We start from the raw sequence: 19,948 nt of genomic DNA, 5'->3' as shown, positions 1-19,948 counted from the left end.
CCCCCCCCCCCCCCACCCCCCCCCCCCCCCACCCCCCCCCCCCCCCACCCCCCCCCCCCCCCACCCCCCCCCCCCCCCACCCCCCCCCCCCCCCACCCCCCCCCCCCCCCACCCCCCCCCCCCCCCACCCCCCCCCCCCCCCACCCCCCCCCCCCCCCACCCCCCCCCCCCCCCACCCCCCCCCCCCCCCACCCCCCCCCCCCCCCACCCCCCCCCCCCCCCACCCCCCCCCCCCCCCACCCCCCCCCCCCCCCACCCCCCCCCCCCCCCACCCCCCCCCCCCCCCACCCCCCCCCCCCCCCACCCCCCCCCCCCCCCACCCCCCCCCCCCCCCACCCCCCCCCCCCCCCACCCCCCCCCCCCCCCACCCCCCCCCCCCCCCACCCCCCCCCCCCCCCACCCCCCCCCCCCCCCACCCCCCCCCCCCCCCACCCCCCCCCCCCCCCACCCCCCCCCCCCCCCACCCCCCCCCCCCCCCACCCCCCCCCCCCCCCACCCCCCCCCCCCCCCACCCCCCCCCCCCCCCACCCCCCCCCCCCCCCACCCCCCCCCCCCCCCACCCCCCCCCCCCCCCACCCCCCCCCCCCCCCACCCCCCCCCCCCCCCACCCCCCCCCCCCCCCACCCCCCCCCCCCCCCACCCCCCCCCCCCCCCACCCCCCCCCCCCCCCACCCCCCCCCCCCCCCACCCCCCCCCCCCCCCACCCCCCCCCCCCCCCACCCCCCCCCCCCCCCACCCCCCCCCCCCCCCACCCCCCCCCCCCCCCACCCCCCCCCCCCCCCACCCCCCCCCCCCCCCACCCCCCCCCCCCCCCACCCCCCCCCCCCCCCACCCCCCCCCCCCCCCACCCCCCCCCCCCCCCACCCCCCCCCCCCCCCACCCCCCCCCCCCCCCACCCCCCCCCCCCCCCACCCCCCCCCCCCCCCACCCCCCCCCCCCCCCACCCCCCCCCCCCCCCACCCCCCCCCCCCCCCACCCCCCCCCCCCCCCACCCCCCCCCCCCCCCACCCCCCCCCCCCCCCACCCCCCCCCCCCCCCACCCCCCCCCCCCCCCACCCCCCCCCCCCCCCACCCCCCCCCCCCCCCACCCCCCCCCCCCCCCACCCCCCCCCCCCCCCACCCCCCCCCCCCCCCACCCCCCCCCCCCCCCACCCCCCCCCCCCCCCACCCCCCCCCCCCCCCACCCCCCCCCCCCCCCACCCCCCCCCCCCCCCACCCCCCCCCCCCCCCACCCCCCCCCCCCCCCACCCCCCCCCCCCCCCACCCCCCCCCCCCCCCACCCCCCCCCCCCCCCACCCCCCCCCCCCCCCACCCCCCCCCCCCCCCACCCCCCCCCCCCCCCACCCCCCCCCCCCCCCACCCCCCCCCCCCCCCACCCCCCCCCCCCCCCACCCCCCCCCCCCCCCACCCCCCCCCCCCCCCACCCCCCCCCCCCCCCACCCCCCCCCCCCCCCACCCCCCCCCCCCCCCACCCCCCCCCCCCCCCACCCCCCCCCCCCCCCACCCCCCCCCCCCCCCACCCCCCCCCCCCCCCACCCCCCCCCCCCCCCACCCCCCCCCCCCCCCACCCCCCCCCCCCCCCACCCCCCCCCCCCCCCACCCCCCCCCCCCCCCACCCCCCCCCCCCCCCACCCCCCCCCCCCCCCACCCCCCCCCCCCCCCACCCCCCCCCCCCCCCACCCCCCCCCCCCCCCACCCCCCCCCCCCCCCACCCCCCCCCCCCCCCACCCCCCCCCCCCCCCACCCCCCCCCCCCCCCACCCCCCCCCCCCCCCACCCCCCCCCCCCCCCACCCCCCCCCCCCCCCACCCCCCCCCCCCCCCACCCCCCCCCCCCCCCACCCCCCCCCCCCCCCACCCCCCCCCCCCCCCACCCCCCCCCCCCCCCACCCCCCCCCCCCCCCACCCCCCCCCCCCCCCACCCCCCCCCCCCCCCACCCCCCCCCCCCCCCACCCCCCCCCCCCCCCACCCCCCCCCCCCCCCACCCCCCCCCCCCCCCACCCCCCCCCCCCCCCACCCCCCCCCCCCCCCACCCCCCCCCCCCCCCACCCCCCCCCCCCCCCACCCCCCCCCCCCCCCACCCCCCCCCCCCCCCACCCCCCCCCCCCCCCACCCCCCCCCCCCCCCACCCCCCCCCCCCCCCACCCCCCCCCCCCCCCACCCCCCCCCCCCCCCACCCCCCCCCCCCCCCACCCCCCCCCCCCCCCACCCCCCCCCCCCCCCACCCCCCCCCCCCCCCACCCCCCCCCCCCCCCACCCCCCCCCCCCCCCACCCCCCCCCCCCCCCACCCCCCCCCCCCCCCACCCCCCCCCCCCCCCACCCCCCCCCCCCCCCACCCCCCCCCCCCCCCACCCCCCCCCCCCCCCACCCCCCCCCCCCCCCACCCCCCCCCCCCCCCACCCCCCCCCCCCCCCACCCCCCCCCCCCCCCACCCCCCCCCCCCCCCACCCCCCCCCCCCCCCACCCCCCCCCCCCCCCACCCCCCCCCCCCCCCACCCCCCCCCCCCCCCACCCCCCCCCCCCCCCACCCCCCCCCCCCCCCACCCCCCCCCCCCCCCACCCCCCCCCCCCCCCACCCCCCCCCCCCCCCACCCCCCCCCCCCCCCACCCCCCCCCCCCCCCACCCCCCCCCCCCCCCACCCCCCCCCCCCCCCACCCCCCCCCCCCCCCACCCCCCCCCCCCCCCACCCCCCCCCCCCCCCACCCCCCCCCCCCCCCACCCCCCCCCCCCCCCACCCCCCCCCCCCCCCACCCCCCCCCCCCCCCACCCCCCCCCCCCCCCACCCCCCCCCCCCCCCACCCCCCCCCCCCCCCACCCCCCCCCCCCCCCACCCCCCCCCCCCCCCACCCCCCCCCCCCCCCACCCCCCCCCCCCCCCACCCCCCCCCCCCCCCACCCCCCCCCCCCCCCACCCCCCCCCCCCCCCACCCCCCCCCCCCCCCACCCCCCCCCCCCCCCACCCCCCCCCCCCCCCACCCCCCCCCCCCCCCACCCCCCCCCCCCCCCACCCCCCCCCCCCCCCACCCCCCCCCCCCCCCACCCCCCCCCCCCCCCACCCCCCCCCCCCCCCACCCCCCCCCCCCCCCACCCCCCCCCCCCCCCACCCCCCCCCCCCCCCACCCCCCCCCCCCCCCACCCCCCCCCCCCCCCACCCCCCCCCCCCCCCACCCCCCCCCCCCCCCACCCCCCCCCCCCCCCACCCCCCCCCCCCCCCACCCCCCCCCCCCCCCACCCCCCCCCCCCCCCACCCCCCCCCCCCCCCACCCCCCCCCCCCCCCACCCCCCCCCCCCCCCACCCCCCCCCCCCCCCACCCCCCCCCCCCCCCACCCCCCCCCCCCCCCACCCCCCCCCCCCCCCACCCCCCCCCCCCCCCACCCCCCCCCCCCCCCACCCCCCCCCCCCCCCACCCCCCCCCCCCCCCACCCCCCCCCCCCCCCACCCCCCCCCCCCCCCACCCCCCCCCCCCCCCACCCCCCCCCCCCCCCACCCCCCCCCCCCCCCACCCCCCCCCCCCCCCACCCCCCCCCCCCCCCACCCCCCCCCCCCCCCACCCCCCCCCCCCCCCACCCCCCCCCCCCCCCACCCCCCCCCCCCCCCACCCCCCCCCCCCCCCACCCCCCCCCCCCCCCACCCCCCCCCCCCCCCACCCCCCCCCCCCCCCACCCCCCCCCCCCCCCACCCCCCCCCCCCCCCACCCCCCCCCCCCCCCACCCCCCCCCCCCCCCACCCCCCCCCCCCCCCACCCCCCCCCCCCCCCACCCCCCCCCCCCCCCACCCCCCCCCCCCCCCACCCCCCCCCCCCCCCACCCCCCCCCCCCCCCACCCCCCCCCCCCCCCACCCCCCCCCCCCCCCACCCCCCCCCCCCCCCACCCCCCCCCCCCCCCACCCCCCCCCCCCCCCACCCCCCCCCCCCCCCACCCCCCCCCCCCCCCACCCCCCCCCCCCCCCACCCCCCCCCCCCCCCACCCCCCCCCCCCCCCACCCCCCCCCCCCCCCACCCCCCCCCCCCCCCACCCCCCCCCCCCCCCACCCCCCCCCCCCCCCACCCCCCCCCCCCCCCACCCCCCCCCCCCCCCACCCCCCCCCCCCCCCACCCCCCCCCCCCCCCACCCCCCCCCCCCCCCACCCCCCCCCCCCCCCACCCCCCCCCCCCCCCACCCCCCCCCCCCCCCACCCCCCCCCCCCCCCACCCCCCCCCCCCCCCACCCCCCCCCCCCCCCACCCCCCCCCCCCCCCACCCCCCCCCCCCCCCACCCCCCCCCCCCCCCACCCCCCCCCCCCCCCACCCCCCCCCCCCCCCACCCCCCCCCCCCCCCACCCCCCCCCCCCCCCACCCCCCCCCCCCCCCACCCCCCCCCCCCCCCACCCCCCCCCCCCCCCACCCCCCCCCCCCCCCACCCCCCCCCCCCCCCACCCCCCCCCCCCCCCACCCCCCCCCCCCCCCACCCCCCCCCCCCCCCACCCCCCCCCCCCCCCACCCCCCCCCCCCCCCACCCCCCCCCCCCCCCACCCCCCCCCCCCCCCACCCCCCCCCCCCCCCACCCCCCCCCCCCCCCACCCCCCCCCCCCCCCACCCCCCCCCCCCCCCACCCCCCCCCCCCCCCACCCCCCCCCCCCCCCACCCCCCCCCCCCCCCACCCCCCCCCCCCCCCACCCCCCCCCCCCCCCACCCCCCCCCCCCCCCACCCCCCCCCCCCCCCACCCCCCCCCCCCCCCACCCCCCCCCCCCCCCACCCCCCCCCCCCCCCACCCCCCCCCCCCCCCACCCCCCCCCCCCCCCACCCCCCCCCCCCCCCACCCCCCCCCCCCCCCACCCCCCCCCCCCCCCACCCCCCCCCCCCCCCACCCCCCCCCCCCCCCACCCCCCCCCCCCCCCACCCCCCCCCCCCCCCACCCCCCCCCCCCCCCACCCCCCCCCCCCCCCACCCCCCCCCCCCCCCACCCCCCCCCCCCCCCACCCCCCCCCCCCCCCACCCCCCCCCCCCCCCACCCCCCCCCCCCCCCACCCCCCCCCCCCCCCACCCCCCCCCCCCCCCACCCCCCCCCCCCCCCACCCCCCCCCCCCCCCACCCCCCCCCCCCCCCACCCCCCCCCCCCCCCACCCCCCCCCCCCCCCACCCCCCCCCCCCCCCACCCCCCCCCCCCCCCACCCCCCCCCCCCCCCACCCCCCCCCCCCCCCACCCCCCCCCCCCCCCACCCCCCCCCCCCCCCACCCCCCCCCCCCCCCACCCCCCCCCCCCCCCACCCCCCCCCCCCCCCACCCCCCCCCCCCCCCACCCCCCCCCCCCCCCACCCCCCCCCCCCCCCACCCCCCCCCCCCCCCACCCCCCCCCCCCCCCACCCCCCCCCCCCCCCACCCCCCCCCCCCCCCACCCCCCCCCCCCCCCACCCCCCCCCCCCCCCACCCCCCCCCCCCCCCACCCCCCCCCCCCCCCACCCCCCCCCCCCCCCACCCCCCCCCCCCCCCACCCCCCCCCCCCCCCACCCCCCCCCCCCCCCACCCCCCCCCCCCCCCACCCCCCCCCCCCCCCACCCCCCCCCCCCCCCACCCCCCCCCCCCCCCACCCCCCCCCCCCCCCACCCCCCCCCCCCCCCACCCCCCCCCCCCCCCACCCCCCCCCCCCCCCACCCCCCCCCCCCCCCACCCCCCCCCCCCCCCACCCCCCCCCCCCCCCACCCCCCCCCCCCCCCACCCCCCCCCCCCCCCACCCCCCCCCCCCCCCACCCCCCCCCCCCCCCACCCCCCCCCCCCCCCACCCCCCCCCCCCCCCACCCCCCCCCCCCCCCACCCCCCCCCCCCCCCACCCCCCCCCCCCCCCACCCCCCCCCCCCCCCACCCCCCCCCCCCCCCACCCCCCCCCCCCCCCACCCCCCCCCCCCCCCACCCCCCCCCCCCCCCACCCCCCCCCCCCCCCACCCCCCCCCCCCCCCACCCCCCCCCCCCCCCACCCCCCCCCCCCCCCACCCCCCCCCCCCCCCACCCCCCCCCCCCCCCACCCCCCCCCCCCCCCACCCCCCCCCCCCCCCACCCCCCCCCCCCCCCACCCCCCCCCCCCCCCACCCCCCCCCCCCCCCACCCCCCCCCCCCCCCACCCCCCCCCCCCCCCACCCCCCCCCCCCCCCACCCCCCCCCCCCCCCACCCCCCCCCCCCCCCACCCCCCCCCCCCCCCACCCCCCCCCCCCCCCACCCCCCCCCCCCCCCACCCCCCCCCCCCCCCACCCCCCCCCCCCCCCACCCCCCCCCCCCCCCACCCCCCCCCCCCCCCACCCCCCCCCCCCCCCACCCCCCCCCCCCCCCACCCCCCCCCCCCCCCACCCCCCCCCCCCCCCACCCCCCCCCCCCCCCACCCCCCCCCCCCCCCACCCCCCCCCCCCCCCACCCCCCCCCCCCCCCACCCCCCCCCCCCCCCACCCCCCCCCCCCCCCACCCCCCCCCCCCCCCACCCCCCCCCCCCCCCACCCCCCCCCCCCCCCACCCCCCCCCCCCCCCACCCCCCCCCCCCCCCACCCCCCCCCCCCCCCACCCCCCCCCCCCCCCACCCCCCCCCCCCCCCACCCCCCCCCCCCCCCACCCCCCCCCCCCCCCACCCCCCCCCCCCCCCACCCCCCCCCCCCCCCACCCCCCCCCCCCCCCACCCCCCCCCCCCCCCACCCCCCCCCCCCCCCACCCCCCCCCCCCCCCACCCCCCCCCCCCCCCACCCCCCCCCCCCCCCACCCCCCCCCCCCCCCACCCCCCCCCCCCCCCACCCCCCCCCCCCCCCACCCCCCCCCCCCCCCACCCCCCCCCCCCCCCACCCCCCCCCCCCCCCACCCCCCCCCCCCCCCACCCCCCCCCCCCCCCACCCCCCCCCCCCCCCACCCCCCCCCCCCCCCACCCCCCCCCCCCCCCACCCCCCCCCCCCCCCACCCCCCCCCCCCCCCACCCCCCCCCCCCCCCACCCCCCCCCCCCCCCACCCCCCCCCCCCCCCACCCCCCCCCCCCCCCACCCCCCCCCCCCCCCACCCCCCCCCCCCCCCACCCCCCCCCCCCCCCACCCCCCCCCCCCCCCACCCCCCCCCCCCCCCACCCCCCCCCCCCCCCACCCCCCCCCCCCCCCACCCCCCCCCCCCCCCACCCCCCCCCCCCCCCACCCCCCCCCCCCCCCACCCCCCCCCCCCCCCACCCCCCCCCCCCCCCACCCCCCCCCCCCCCCACCCCCCCCCCCCCCCACCCCCCCCCCCCCCCACCCCCCCCCCCCCCCACCCCCCCCCCCCCCCACCCCCCCCCCCCCCCACCCCCCCCCCCCCCCACCCCCCCCCCCCCCCACCCCCCCCCCCCCCCACCCCCCCCCCCCCCCACCCCCCCCCCCCCCCACCCCCCCCCCCCCCCACCCCCCCCCCCCCCCACCCCCCCCCCCCCCCACCCCCCCCCCCCCCCACCCCCCCCCCCCCCCACCCCCCCCCCCCCCCACCCCCCCCCCCCCCCACCCCCCCCCCCCCCCACCCCCCCCCCCCCCCACCCCCCCCCCCCCCCACCCCCCCCCCCCCCCACCCCCCCCCCCCCCCACCCCCCCCCCCCCCCACCCCCCCCCCCCCCCACCCCCCCCCCCCCCCACCCCCCCCCCCCCCCACCCCCCCCCCCCCCCACCCCCCCCCCCCCCCACCCCCCCCCCCCCCCACCCCCCCCCCCCCCCACCCCCCCCCCCCCCCACCCCCCCCCCCCCCCACCCCCCCCCCCCCCCACCCCCCCCCCCCCCCACCCCCCCCCCCCCCCACCCCCCCCCCCCCCCACCCCCCCCCCCCCCCACCCCCCCCCCCCCCCACCCCCCCCCCCCCCCACCCCCCCCCCCCCCCACCCCCCCCCCCCCCCACCCCCCCCCCCCCCCACCCCCCCCCCCCCCCACCCCCCCCCCCCCCCACCCCCCCCCCCCCCCACCCCCCCCCCCCCCCACCCCCCCCCCCCCCCACCCCCCCCCCCCCCCACCCCCCCCCCCCCCCACCCCCCCCCCCCCCCACCCCCCCCCCCCCCCACCCCCCCCCCCCCCCACCCCCCCCCCCCCCCACCCCCCCCCCCCCCCACCCCCCCCCCCCCCCACCCCCCCCCCCCCCCACCCCCCCCCCCCCCCACCCCCCCCCCCCCCCACCCCCCCCCCCCCCCACCCCCCCCCCCCCCCACCCCCCCCCCCCCCCACCCCCCCCCCCCCCCACCCCCCCCCCCCCCCACCCCCCCCCCCCCCCACCCCCCCCCCCCCCCACCCCCCCCCCCCCCCACCCCCCCCCCCCCCCACCCCCCCCCCCCCCCACCCCCCCCCCCCCCCACCCCCCCCCCCCCCCACCCCCCCCCCCCCCCACCCCCCCCCCCCCCCACCCCCCCCCCCCCCCACCCCCCCCCCCCCCCACCCCCCCCCCCCCCCACCCCCCCCCCCCCCCACCCCCCCCCCCCCCCACCCCCCCCCCCCCCCACCCCCCCCCCCCCCCACCCCCCCCCCCCCCCACCCCCCCCCCCCCCCACCCCCCCCCCCCCCCACCCCCCCCCCCCCCCACCCCCCCCCCCCCCCACCCCCCCCCCCCCCCACCCCCCCCCCCCCCCACCCCCCCCCCCCCCCACCCCCCCCCCCCCCCACCCCCCCCCCCCCCCACCCCCCCCCCCCCCCACCCCCCCCCCCCCCCACCCCCCCCCCCCCCCACCCCCCCCCCCCCCCACCCCCCCCCCCCCCCACCCCCCCCCCCCCCCACCCCCCCCCCCCCCCACCCCCCCCCCCCCCCACCCCCCCCCCCCCCCACCCCCCCCCCCCCCCACCCCCCCCCCCCCCCACCCCCCCCCCCCCCCACCCCCCCCCCCCCCCACCCCCCCCCCCCCCCACCCCCCCCCCCCCCCACCCCCCCCCCCCCCCACCCCCCCCCCCCCCCACCCCCCCCCCCCCCCACCCCCCCCCCCCCCCACCCCCCCCCCCCCCCACCCCCCCCCCCCCCCACCCCCCCCCCCCCCCACCCCCCCCCCCCCCCACCCCCCCCCCCCCCCACCCCCCCCCCCCCCCACCCCCCCCCCCCCCCACCCCCCCCCCCCCCCACCCCCCCCCCCCCCCACCCCCCCCCCCCCCCACCCCCCCCCCCCCCCACCCCCCCCCCCCCCCACCCCCCCCCCCCCCCACCCCCCCCCCCCCCCACCCCCCCCCCCCCCCACCCCCCCCCCCCCCCACCCCCCCCCCCCCCCACCCCCCCCCCCCCCCACCCCCCCCCCCCCCCACCCCCCCCCCCCCCCACCCCCCCCCCCCCCCACCCCCCCCCCCCCCCACCCCCCCCCCCCCCCACCCCCCCCCCCCCCCACCCCCCCCCCCCCCCACCCCCCCCCCCCCCCACCCCCCCCCCCCCCCACCCCCCCCCCCCCCCACCCCCCCCCCCCCCCACCCCCCCCCCCCCCCACCCCCCCCCCCCCCCACCCCCCCCCCCCCCCACCCCCCCCCCCCCCCACCCCCCCCCCCCCCCACCCCCCCCCCCCCCCACCCCCCCCCCCCCCCACCCCCCCCCCCCCCCACCCCCCCCCCCCCCCACCCCCCCCCCCCCCCACCCCCCCCCCCCCCCACCCCCCCCCCCCCCCACCCCCCCCCCCCCCCACCCCCCCCCCCCCCCACCCCCCCCCCCCCCCACCCCCCCCCCCCCCCACCCCCCCCCCCCCCCACCCCCCCCCCCCCCCACCCCCCCCCCCCCCCACCCCCCCCCCCCCCCACCCCCCCCCCCCCCCACCCCCCCCCCCCCCCACCCCCCCCCCCCCCCACCCCCCCCCCCCCCCACCCCCCCCCCCCCCCACCCCCCCCCCCCCCCACCCCCCCCCCCCCCCACCCCCCCCCCCCCCCACCCCCCCCCCCCCCCCCCCCCCCCCCCCCCCACCCCCCCCCCCCCCCTCCCCCCCCCCCCCCCACCCCCCACCCCCCCCACCCCCCCCCCCCCCCACCCCCCGCCCCCCCCACCCCCGCCCCCCCAAAACCCCCCCCCCCCCCCCCCCCCCCCCCCCCCAACCCCCCCCCCCCCCCCCCCCCCCCCCCCACCCCCCCCCCCCCTCCCCCACCCCCCCCCCACCCCTTCCCCCCCCCCCCCACCCCCCCCCCCCCCCACCCCCCCCCCCCCCCCCCCCCCCCCCCCTCCATCCCCCCCCCCCCCCCCCCCTTCCCCTTCCCCCCTCCCCCTTCCCGGCCCACCCCCCCTCCCCCCCCCCCTCCCCCCCCCCCACCCCCCCCCCCCCCCAACATCAGCCCCTTCCAACATGGCCAATTGGCCATGCTGGAAGGGGCTGATGGGAATTGTAGTCCATAACATCTGGAGTGCCAAAGGTTCGTCACCACTGAGATAGATTGTCCTTTTATTGCTAGTTCTTCCACTGAGCCTTTCCCTTAGGAAGGGAAGTAGCCTTATATCAATTCAGACCGTGGGTCTGTCAAGGTCAGACCTGTCAGTCATTCTCCATAGTCTTTCACGGCACCTCCTACCTGCTCCTTGTGGGGATGGAACCCAGGACCTCCTGTATGCCAAGCGCAAGCTCTGCTACTGAGCTATAGCTCCTTGTCTCCGGGCGAATGTTCAGGCATTCTTGCCCAATTGCATGCAGACCTGTTGGGACCGCTCAGGGGCAGAGCGTCTTCTTCCCAGCGTTGTGTAGTGGTTAAGAGCAGGTGCACTCTAACCTGGAGAACCAGGTTTGAGTCCCTGCTCTGCCACTTGAGCTGTGAAGGCTTATCTGGTGAACCAGATTAGCTTGTGCACTCCAGCACATGCCAGCTGGGTGACCTTGGGCTAGTCCCAGTTCTTCAGAGCTCTCTCAGCCCCACCTACCTCACAAGGTGTCTGTTGTGGGGAGAGGAAGGGAAAGGAGCTTGTAAGCCACCTTGAGTCTCTTTGCAGGAGAGAAAGGTGGGGTATAAATCCTCCTCTTCTTCTTCCTTCTGAACGTCCCCTCCCCTCCTGTGTCTTTTGTTAATGCCTCTCTGATCACTGGTATTGAGAAAGACCCAAGGCGTTGGTGAGCTACTGCAGTCCAGGGACTGTGATAGTGTGTTACGTGGGGTCAAGCTTAAAGTTCCAGGAGGGGTTGTAGGTCAATGGGAAGAAGAAGGAGGAGGAAGAGGAGGAGGAGGAGTGGATGGATGGATTTATTACACCCCCCTTTCTCTGCTTTAAGGAGACTTAAGGATGCTTACAAACTCCTTCACCAGATAAGCCTCCACAGCTCAAGTGGCAAAGCAGGGAATCAAACCCGGTTCTCCTGGTTAGAGTACACCTGCTCTTAACCACTATGCCACTGCTGCTCCTAGGTCCCCAGTTCAGTCCGTGGCGTCTCCTGTAAAAGGTGGTCAGATGGCTGGTTGTGGGGGAAGGAGGTCCTTTTGCGCGAGTCCCCGAGAGGCTCTGCCCGACTCAGCCCACAGCATTCAACCGGAGGGAGCGGCGGTCTGAGCGTGGCAACGCGGCCTGTATTTTAAACCCAAATCAAAATCCTGCCCCAAATCCTGCTGAGTTCTTTGGTCTGTGTAAATTCCCCGAAATTCTTGCTTTTGGACAGTCACGGGGAAGCACACGGGGCAGGGCGAGCGTGTTAAACCACCGTGCCCTCCGCCCTCAATCGCCCACAACCTCTGGTTTCTGATACTTCCTCAGGGGTTCCTGGGCGGTTTCGAGCTTGATCTTGCAGTCCTGAGGACTAGAAACTTGATTTAAAACAAAAACAAAAACCCTCCAAACTTGTATTCTGTGACCAACATGACGCTAGCAGTTTAGAAGAACTGTGGGTGAGGGCCAACTTTCCCCCTGGTCCACAATCCCATATCTCAGCAGGGTCACCGGGGCTCACAAAGGCAGCGTGAGCCTGGTTTCCTGGTAACTATCCCTTCCCATCGTCCACCAGATCCACCTTCCCATTAGTGGCCTGGCCTCGGCTTCCAGGAATCTCAGCCACAGGAATCAAAGGCAGCCTTCCCCAGCACACGGTGTCCTGAGGTAGACTGTCTCTGGACATGCAGGCTCCATTCAGCTGTCCCCGATAGATCTGTCTCTGCTTCCTGGAATCTCAGCCACAGGAATCAAAGGCAGCCTTCCCCAGCACACGGTGTCCTGAGGTAGACTGTCTCTGGACATGCAGGCTCCATTCAGCTGTCCCCGATAGATCTGTTCTGCTCCACGCACGTATCGGAACCCTTTTTTGAAGCTGTCTCAGGCGTTTTGTGCGTGTGTGTGTGTGTCTGCGCATTTCCAGGAATCAAAGCGCAGACACGCATCTGGCTTATCCCCCTGCTCCCAAGGGAAAGAGGAAAGCGGTTCTCTCCCTCCTCCCGATCCACACTTGTTCCAGCTGCAGCTGGGAGCGCAGGAAGGCCTGGGCATCGCAATCCATTCCCCCCCCCCCCTCGGATTTTGAGACAGGCCGTTGTCGAAGCACAGAGTCCTCTGCCTGGGCGCCCGCTTTCCCCTTGGCACAGCTTTTCTCTCCCGCCCTCCCGTTTGCACGCAAGACCCTGTTTCTGGACAGCCAGCCAGCCAGCCGTTGCCCCCTCCCCCCCCCCCCCAATCTACGCTTGCTTCAACTGGCCAGGGGAATGAAAGCTCGGCTCTTTAGTGTGTCGTGGGCGAATGTGGCACGCAACTCCGCCGGGATCCTTCAACAATGTCCCCCTTGTTGCTCCCTGGGGAATGCGGGCGGGCCGATCTCCCCCGCCTTTCATCCTTCCACCCGGGTCCCCAGAGGCTTTGTTGAACTGTTGGGGGGGGGGGGGGCTTGAGGGGGGGGAAGAGGCTGGCAAGGCCGGGTGTTAGACGCAAGCATTTGTGCTGTCCACACCCAGCCGGCCGAACAGGCTCTCCCTTATCCCGTCTCTGGGTGTTTTGTTAATTTGGCACGGCTTCCTGTCTTTAGCATCCTCCTTCGTCTCCCCGATTGGGAATTTGGAAGGCTCGGAGCCTGGAGTGGGGACGAGATGGGGCGGAAGGAGATTGCGACAGGCCGGGCTGTACCCACCCGCTAAGAATAGGTCTCTTTCAGAGGTGGATTCTCTCCCTACATCCCTGCAGGGTTAGGGCGGGATATAAATCCAATAAAATAAAATAAATAAAACAAATATAGCAGCAGAAGGAGAATGGGCTGAGTGTGTTGTTAGAAGAAGAAGAGGAGGAGTTTGGATTTATATCCTGCCTTTCTCTCCTGTGAGGAAACACAAAGACAGCTTGCAAAGTGGCGTAGGAGGTTAAGAGCTCACGTATCTAATCTGGAGGAACCGGGTTTGATTCCCAGCTCTGCCGCCTGAGCTGTGGAGGCTCATCTGGGGAATTCAGATTAGCCTGTGCACTCTCACACACGCCAGCTGGGTGACCTTGGGCGAGTCACAGCTTCTCGGAGCTCTCTCGGCCCCACCCACCTCACAGGGTGTTTGTTGTGAGGGGGGAAGGGCAAGGAGATTGTCAGCCCCTTTGAGTTTCCTGCAGGAGAGAAAGGGGGGATATAAATCCAAACTCCTCTTGTTCTTCCTCTTCTTCTTCTTCTTCTTCTTCTTCTTCAAACTCTTTTCCCTCCCTCTCCCCACCACAGACACCTTGTGAGGTAGGCGAGGCTGGAAGAGCTCCAAAGAACTGTGACTAGCCCAAGGTCACCCAGCAGGAATGTAGGAGCAGGGAAGCAAATCCAGTTCACCAGAGAAGAGCCTGCCGCTCACGTAAAGCAGTGGGGAATCAAACCCGGTTCTCCAGATTAGAGTCCACGGCTCTTAACCGCAACACTGCTCTTAAACACAACACTACATGCTGGCGTCCTCTCCTTGTGATGACAATCAGCTAAGCTCCAAGGATGCAAGAGAGGAACGCGGGATCCTCAAATGGGCATGGGGACCACCCGTTCATCCATTGGGCAGGCAAATGCTGTTTTGAATGAGAGCCCGGATGGTGTGGTGGTTAAAAGCAAGTGGGCTCTAATCTGGAGAACTGGGTTTGTGTCCCCACTCCTCCACAGGAGTGGCAGTCTCTTATCTGGTAAGCTGGGTTTTGTTTCCCAGCTCCTCCGCGAGAAGCCTGCTGGGGTGACCTTGGGCCTGTCGCAGTTCTCTCAGAACTCTCTCACCCCCACCTGCCTCACAAAGTGTCTGTTGCGGGGAGAGGAAGGGAAAGGGATTGTAAACTGTTTTGAGCCTTCTTAAAGGGTACACAACAAAACCAGCTCTTCTTCTTCTCCTCCTCCTATGTAATACATTCTTGGCAAAGGAGCAGCAGTGGCGTAGGAGGTTAAGAGCTCGTGTATCTAATCTGGAGGAACCGGGTTTGATTCCCCGCTCTGCCGCCTGAGCTGTGGAGGCTTCTCTGGGGAATTCAGATTAGCCTGTGCACTCCCACACACACCAGCTGGGTGACCTTGGGCTAGTCACAGCTTCTCGGAGCTCTCTCAGCCCCACCTACCTCACAGGGTGTTTGCTGTGAGGGGGGAAGGGCAAGGAGATTGTAAGCCCCTTTGAGTCTCCTACAGGAGAGAAAGGGGGGATATAAATCCAAACTCTTCTTCTTCTTCAAATAAAATGAAAGGAGGAAATCACCCTACCAGGGGCATAGAGGGAGGCTCCAGGCTGTCTTAGCTGTTTCCTTGCAGGGTACTTTTTTAAAAAAAATAACAAAATTACTTATGTGGGGAGGTTTTAAACATGCAATTCCTCACGGGACCTCTCGTTCACACGCTTTAGGAGAATTGGGGGGTGGGTAGGCCAGTGTGGTGATAGAAATCGGCACGGCCATTCCAGACTGCAGGCAAAGATCGCATTTCAGGGTTGCTGTCCTGAAAATGAAACCCCTGCAAACAGAAAGTTAGCACAGCGGGAAGGCGCTCGGGGAACCTTCCTGCCTTGCGGGCTTGTGTTTCTATTTGCAGGGAGGGGGTTTTTTGCGCAAGAGAGTTCAGAACTAAAACCCGCCACCTGCTGGCTGTTCTGCCTCCGTTTGCACGCTGGTCAGTCTCTTTTTTCACGCCGTTTGTGAACCAGCCGTTGCATGCCTGTAGGAGAGGAAAGACTTTGCTGTGGGGAGGCCACGGGGAGTAAGGACCCTTTACTGCTGAAGTGGAGCTGCAGGTTGAGTTAACAGTTTTGAGGGAAACCCTTCACTCCTCCAAGTCTGTGCTGTTATGAAGAGTTTGGCCCCAAATCCTTAGAAAGGGTGCCGGGAAGGCACTACAAACATATGTGGGTTTGTTTCTATGAATGTTAAGGGTAGGGCAGTGGGGAAGCGTGTAAACATTCCCACGCTTACGCCAAACTATAGTTCCCCCGGCTTACTGGTCTGCCTTGCAAATTTGGGTTGGGTTCTTAGAAATTCCAGAATGCACAGCAAATGTATAAGGCAGGGGTGTCCATCTCTGGCGCAAAATGCCTCGTGGACCACTGGGAAGTACCTCCTTCAGCCTCTGAAGGCACATGCCCACCTGTTCATGACAATTCCCTTCAGCCCCTGCTGGCATGGCCAGATGTTCATGGACCACAATTCCCTTCAGCCCCTGCTGGCATGGCCAGATGTTCATGGACTACAATTCCCATCAGCCCCCGCTGGCATGGCCAGATGTTCATGGACTACAATTCCCATCAGCCCCTGCTGGCATGGCCAGATGTTCATGGACTACAATTCCCATCAGCCCCCGCTGGCATGGCCCATTTGCCATGCCAGCAGGGGCTGATGAGAATTGCAGTCCATGAACATCTGAAGCGCCAGAGTTGGACGCCCCTGGTGTAAGGCTTAGCGAACCTAGGAGGGGCATCCTATTTCATTTGGGGTGGGCGAAAAACCTAGAAGCGTGCCGGTTTTCCCTTGACCCTTACCAAAGCCCACAGACCAACTGGGCCGGGATGGCTGAGAGACAGAAGGTAGCAGAAACAGAACTGGGCACGAGAGCGTGAAAGATGGACAAGCCCCGCCCATTTTGGAAACCGGTGCTTTGGTCTGCGTCGAGACCGAGTTAAGGGGGGAGGGAGGTGCGGAACTCGCAAGCGCATCTGCATTTGCTGGGCGGGAGGTTTCCGGTGTCGCACCCTCGTGTCGGGAATTCCGCAGCCATTTTTCTTGTCGCTGCGGCTACCTGGCAGCTCGTAGCTCGTGCCAGACCGGTGGGTTTTGCTCGACTATTGGCTTAAAAACCATAACGATAATAACGGTGGGTTTCCTTTGCCACCAGAACAAATTCCGACTCTGCCCTGCACACGAGCGTGATGAACCCCAACCCACAAGATGGGTACCTGGGCCCCTCCCAGGGCATCCCCCCTCCGAACCGCAAGACTGGTGAGCTGCCTCCCTTTTGACTTCTTTATCATGTGTTCCCTGGGGAAGGAGGAGAGGACTTGAAGTAAATGGGGCGGGCAGTGGCGTATCAACCAGAGGGACATGGGGGGGGATTGATTGACCCCTGGTGCCACCCATTAGATCACATGGGGGCTGCCCCTTGGCTCAGCCCCGCCAGGCTGCTCCTTCAGCCGGCGGAGGAGGGCTGCGGCAGTCCCGGACACCCTGGTGTGGCTGGAGCCACCAGAATGCCTAAGGCTGCTGCTGCCCCCGTCACCCTCCTCCGCCAGCTGAGATAAGTGGGGTGGCGGGGGCGCACTGAGCAGGTGTTGCCCCGGGCGCCTTTCCCCCCCCCCGTACGCCTCTGGGGGAGGGGCTTAGTGGAGGGAGGTTAGCAGAGTTTGGCGCAAGGTTAGGATTAGGGATTCCAAAATGGGTGTCCAGATCTCGCCGTTCCTTCCTTGCATTGGACGGGTCTTCTAGGTCCCAAGACTTTGAGTGTTGAGAAACGACTCCCATCAAAGTCAACTTACGTTTTTCTTCCTGTCGGTTTTCCAGGTCCTTCCTGGCCACTGGCAGGAGATGGGGGGTGAGGAGCGTAGGGATGCCAGATCCGGGTTGGGATATTCCTGGAGATTTAGGGATGGATCCTGGAGAGGACAGGGGGATCAGTGGGGTACTAAAAGGCCATAGAGTCCACCCTCCAAAGCAGCCATTTTCTCAAGGGGAACTCGGCTTTGCAGCTTGGAGATGAATTGTAATTCTGGTCCCACCTTGAGGCTCGCACGCCTACTACCTTGGTGCGTTCTGAGGTATTTGTAGCTTCCTGAGAGAAGGGGCCAGAATTTCTGTGTCCAATATTTTCATGGCTCATTGAACATATCTTCCCTACTGATTTAGACTGCTGTACTGGTTCACTCTCCCTGGGAAACTTTAGTTGTCCTGATGGGTGGGGGTGTGACGATTGGAGGAGGGGGCTGTGATTGGAGGACCCTTTCCCCTCCTACCCCTTCCCCCTCCCTCCCCTCCTCCCCAGCTGGCCACAACCAGATGACAGCCCCCTCCCTACCCCTCTCTCCCCCTCCTTCCTCCAGGGTGGGTGGGCATTAGTCAGATAACGGTCCTCTTCCCTCCCTGTCCCCCCAGGGAGGGCCTGACCAGATGCTGGGGCCCCTCCCCCTGTTCTCTGGGGTGAGTGGGCCACAACCACCTTCCTCCACCCTAACCCCTCCCCCCAGGTGGGTGGTCCATGACCAGAACGTAAGAACATAAGAACATAAGAACAAGCCAGCTGGATCAGACCAGAGTTCATCTAGTCCAGCTCTCTGCTAGTGGCCCACCAGGTGCCTTTGGGAGCTCACATGCAGGATGTGAAAGCAATGGCCTTCTGCTGCTGCTGCTCCCGATCACCTTGTCTTTTAAGGCACTTGCAATCTCAGATCAAAGGGGATCAAGATTGGTAGCCATAAATCAACTTCTCCTCCATAAATCTGTCCAAGCCCCTTTTAAAGCTATCCAGGTGAGTGGTTATTACTACCTCCTGTGGCAGCATATTCCAAACACCAATCACACGTTGCGTGAAGAAGTGTTTCCTTTTATTAGTCCTAATTCTACCCCCCAGCATTTTCAATGGATGCCCCCTGGTTCTAGTATTGTGAGAAAGAGAGAGAAAATTTCTCTCTGTCCACATTTTCTACCCCATGCATAATTGTATAGACTTCAATCATATCCCCCCTCAGACGCCTCCTCTCCAAACTAAAGAGTCCCAAACGCTGCAGCCTCTCCTCATAAGGAAGGTGCTCCAGTCCCTCAATCATCCTTGTTGCCCTTCTCTGCACTTTTTCTATCTCTTCAATACCCTGACAGGCCCCCTGCCCCTCCCCCTCCTCCCCATGGTGGGTGATCCATGACCACATGATGGGCCCCCTCGTCCCCAGGGTGGATGGTCCATGACTAGATGACGAGATGATGCCCCACCCCCACCCCCTCAGATGTGAGTCCACCCTCCAAAGACCTCGCTCCAGTTTTTCACATCTTAAATCTACCTCACAGGGTTGTTGCGAGAACGAGACGGTGGAGAAGAACCGAAAAGCCCCCCCGCCCTGAATTTCTTAGGGCAAAAAAAATGATAAAGCTTGTGTGAAGGGAGGAGAAGACATTTAAGTGACAGCATTTTAGTCTTTACCCCTCACAATGTTCCTTCCTCCCTGTTTTCAGGTTACCTGGACGGGGACGTTGATAGCAAAGGTAAGCCTTTCCTCCTTCACCCTCTTCTGGCTTTTGGGTGCCACCCTTTGCCTTCCCTGTCGGAGCTGCCTTGCCTTGGTTTGAAACATTCACAGTGCTGAAGGCAGGCTTCATCTAAGGGACGAGGCAGGACGGAGGAAGCTCTGGATGCAAATCTCGCTAGCTGCCCGCTGTCAGTCTTGGACCCCACCGACTGCAATTTGGAAGTGGTTGGGGGAGGCAACTAAGATAATAATTGAGTGGAAAAAGGGAAGGGGCTCGAGTCTGAATCTTTTGCAAACATAAACTATTTATTGTTCGGATTTAAATTATTTACGTTGCTCATTGTACTGTTTGTAGGCTGTATTATTTATAGATTGTGTTGATTATTGTATTATGTGTTGATTGTATATGTTATATGTTGACTAATTGTAAGCCTCCCTGACTAATATGTTAACAATATGTTAATTGTAAGCCTTTGGCTGGGGTAGAGCGGAATATTAAAGTGTTTTATGTATTATTTTAGGCTTAATGCTACTGTCAATCACCCTAACCCTGAGCCCTTTGGGGGTAGGGCGGGGTATAAATATAAAAATAAATAAAATAAATGAAAACAATATGCAGGAGAGCTTCCAGAAGCGCTTCACGGAAAGTGCTAAACATCTGTTGTTACCCAAAACAGCAGCTTGAGCCATTAGCAAGACTGGGGCGGGCCCAGAGGTGGGATCCAGCAGGTTCTCACCAGTTCCCGAGAGTGGGTTACTAATTATCTGTGTGTGCCGAGAGGGGGTTACTAATTGGGTCTGCTTTTCCGTTAGAAATTCCATTAGGTCCAAAAATCATAAAGTCCTGCTGTTTCCTATGTGGCTGGTTAGCGAAGGTAGAAAACGGGATAATTCTCCCTGTTGGCCTGTTTTAAAAACATGTTTTAGAAATATGGTAAAGTTCCTTGTTTAAGGAAAGTATCCTTCATTTGATTTCTAGAAACAAAATTAAGTATTTGAAAGTATGAAGTATTTGACAGGCAGTCAATTAGAGGAGAAGTAGTTGTTTCTGTTGACAGTAGACGATAGGACTTGCTACATTGAGTTTAAATTATGGGCAGAAAGATACCAGCTGGAAATTAGGAACTTTTTTTTTACAGTAAGAGTTTTTGACAGTAACAGAGAAATGATTAATGCCCCGCCCCCGGAATGCCCGGCCACGCCCCCGTCGTGCCCCGCCGAGCCCCATTGGTGCTACGCCACTGTTTGAATCCCACCATCATGGGAACCTGTTACTAAAATTTTTGGATCCCACCACTGGGCGGGCCCCAGATACATTTCCCACGTTCTTCCCAGGAGTGGTACGCTCTCTTCCAAAGCTCTAAAAAACCATCTAGAAGAGCCGGTTCTCCCCTTGCCGCCAAGCCGCAAACACTGCGAGAGACCGAGCTCACATTCCCCCGCTTG

The 19,948-nt window shown here is 73.6% G+C and overlaps 1 protein-coding gene across 1 annotated transcript in view; it reads left to right on the top strand.

The window, feature by feature from the left end:
* The window catches only part of CRTC2 (CREB regulated transcription coactivator 2), a 58,469-nt gene that overhangs the window by 17,293 nt on the left and 21,228 nt on the right, over positions 1–19,948 (top strand). The window contains 4 exon segments of the mRNA XM_048503392.1: positions 11,539–11,646; positions 14,875–14,952; positions 16,152–16,271; positions 18,489–18,518. Coding sequence (XP_048359349.1) covers positions 11,539–11,646; positions 14,875–14,952; positions 16,152–16,271; positions 18,489–18,518 — 336 coding nt within the window.

Source organism: Sphaerodactylus townsendi, linkage group LG01, assembly GCF_021028975.2.
Source record: "Sphaerodactylus townsendi isolate TG3544 linkage group LG01, MPM_Stown_v2.3, whole genome shotgun sequence".
NCBI classification, from domain to species: domain Eukaryota; kingdom Metazoa; phylum Chordata; class Lepidosauria; order Squamata; family Sphaerodactylidae; genus Sphaerodactylus; species Sphaerodactylus townsendi.
The sequence above is the reverse complement of the archived record's forward strand: the minus strand, read 5'-3'. Positions and strand labels throughout refer to the sequence as shown.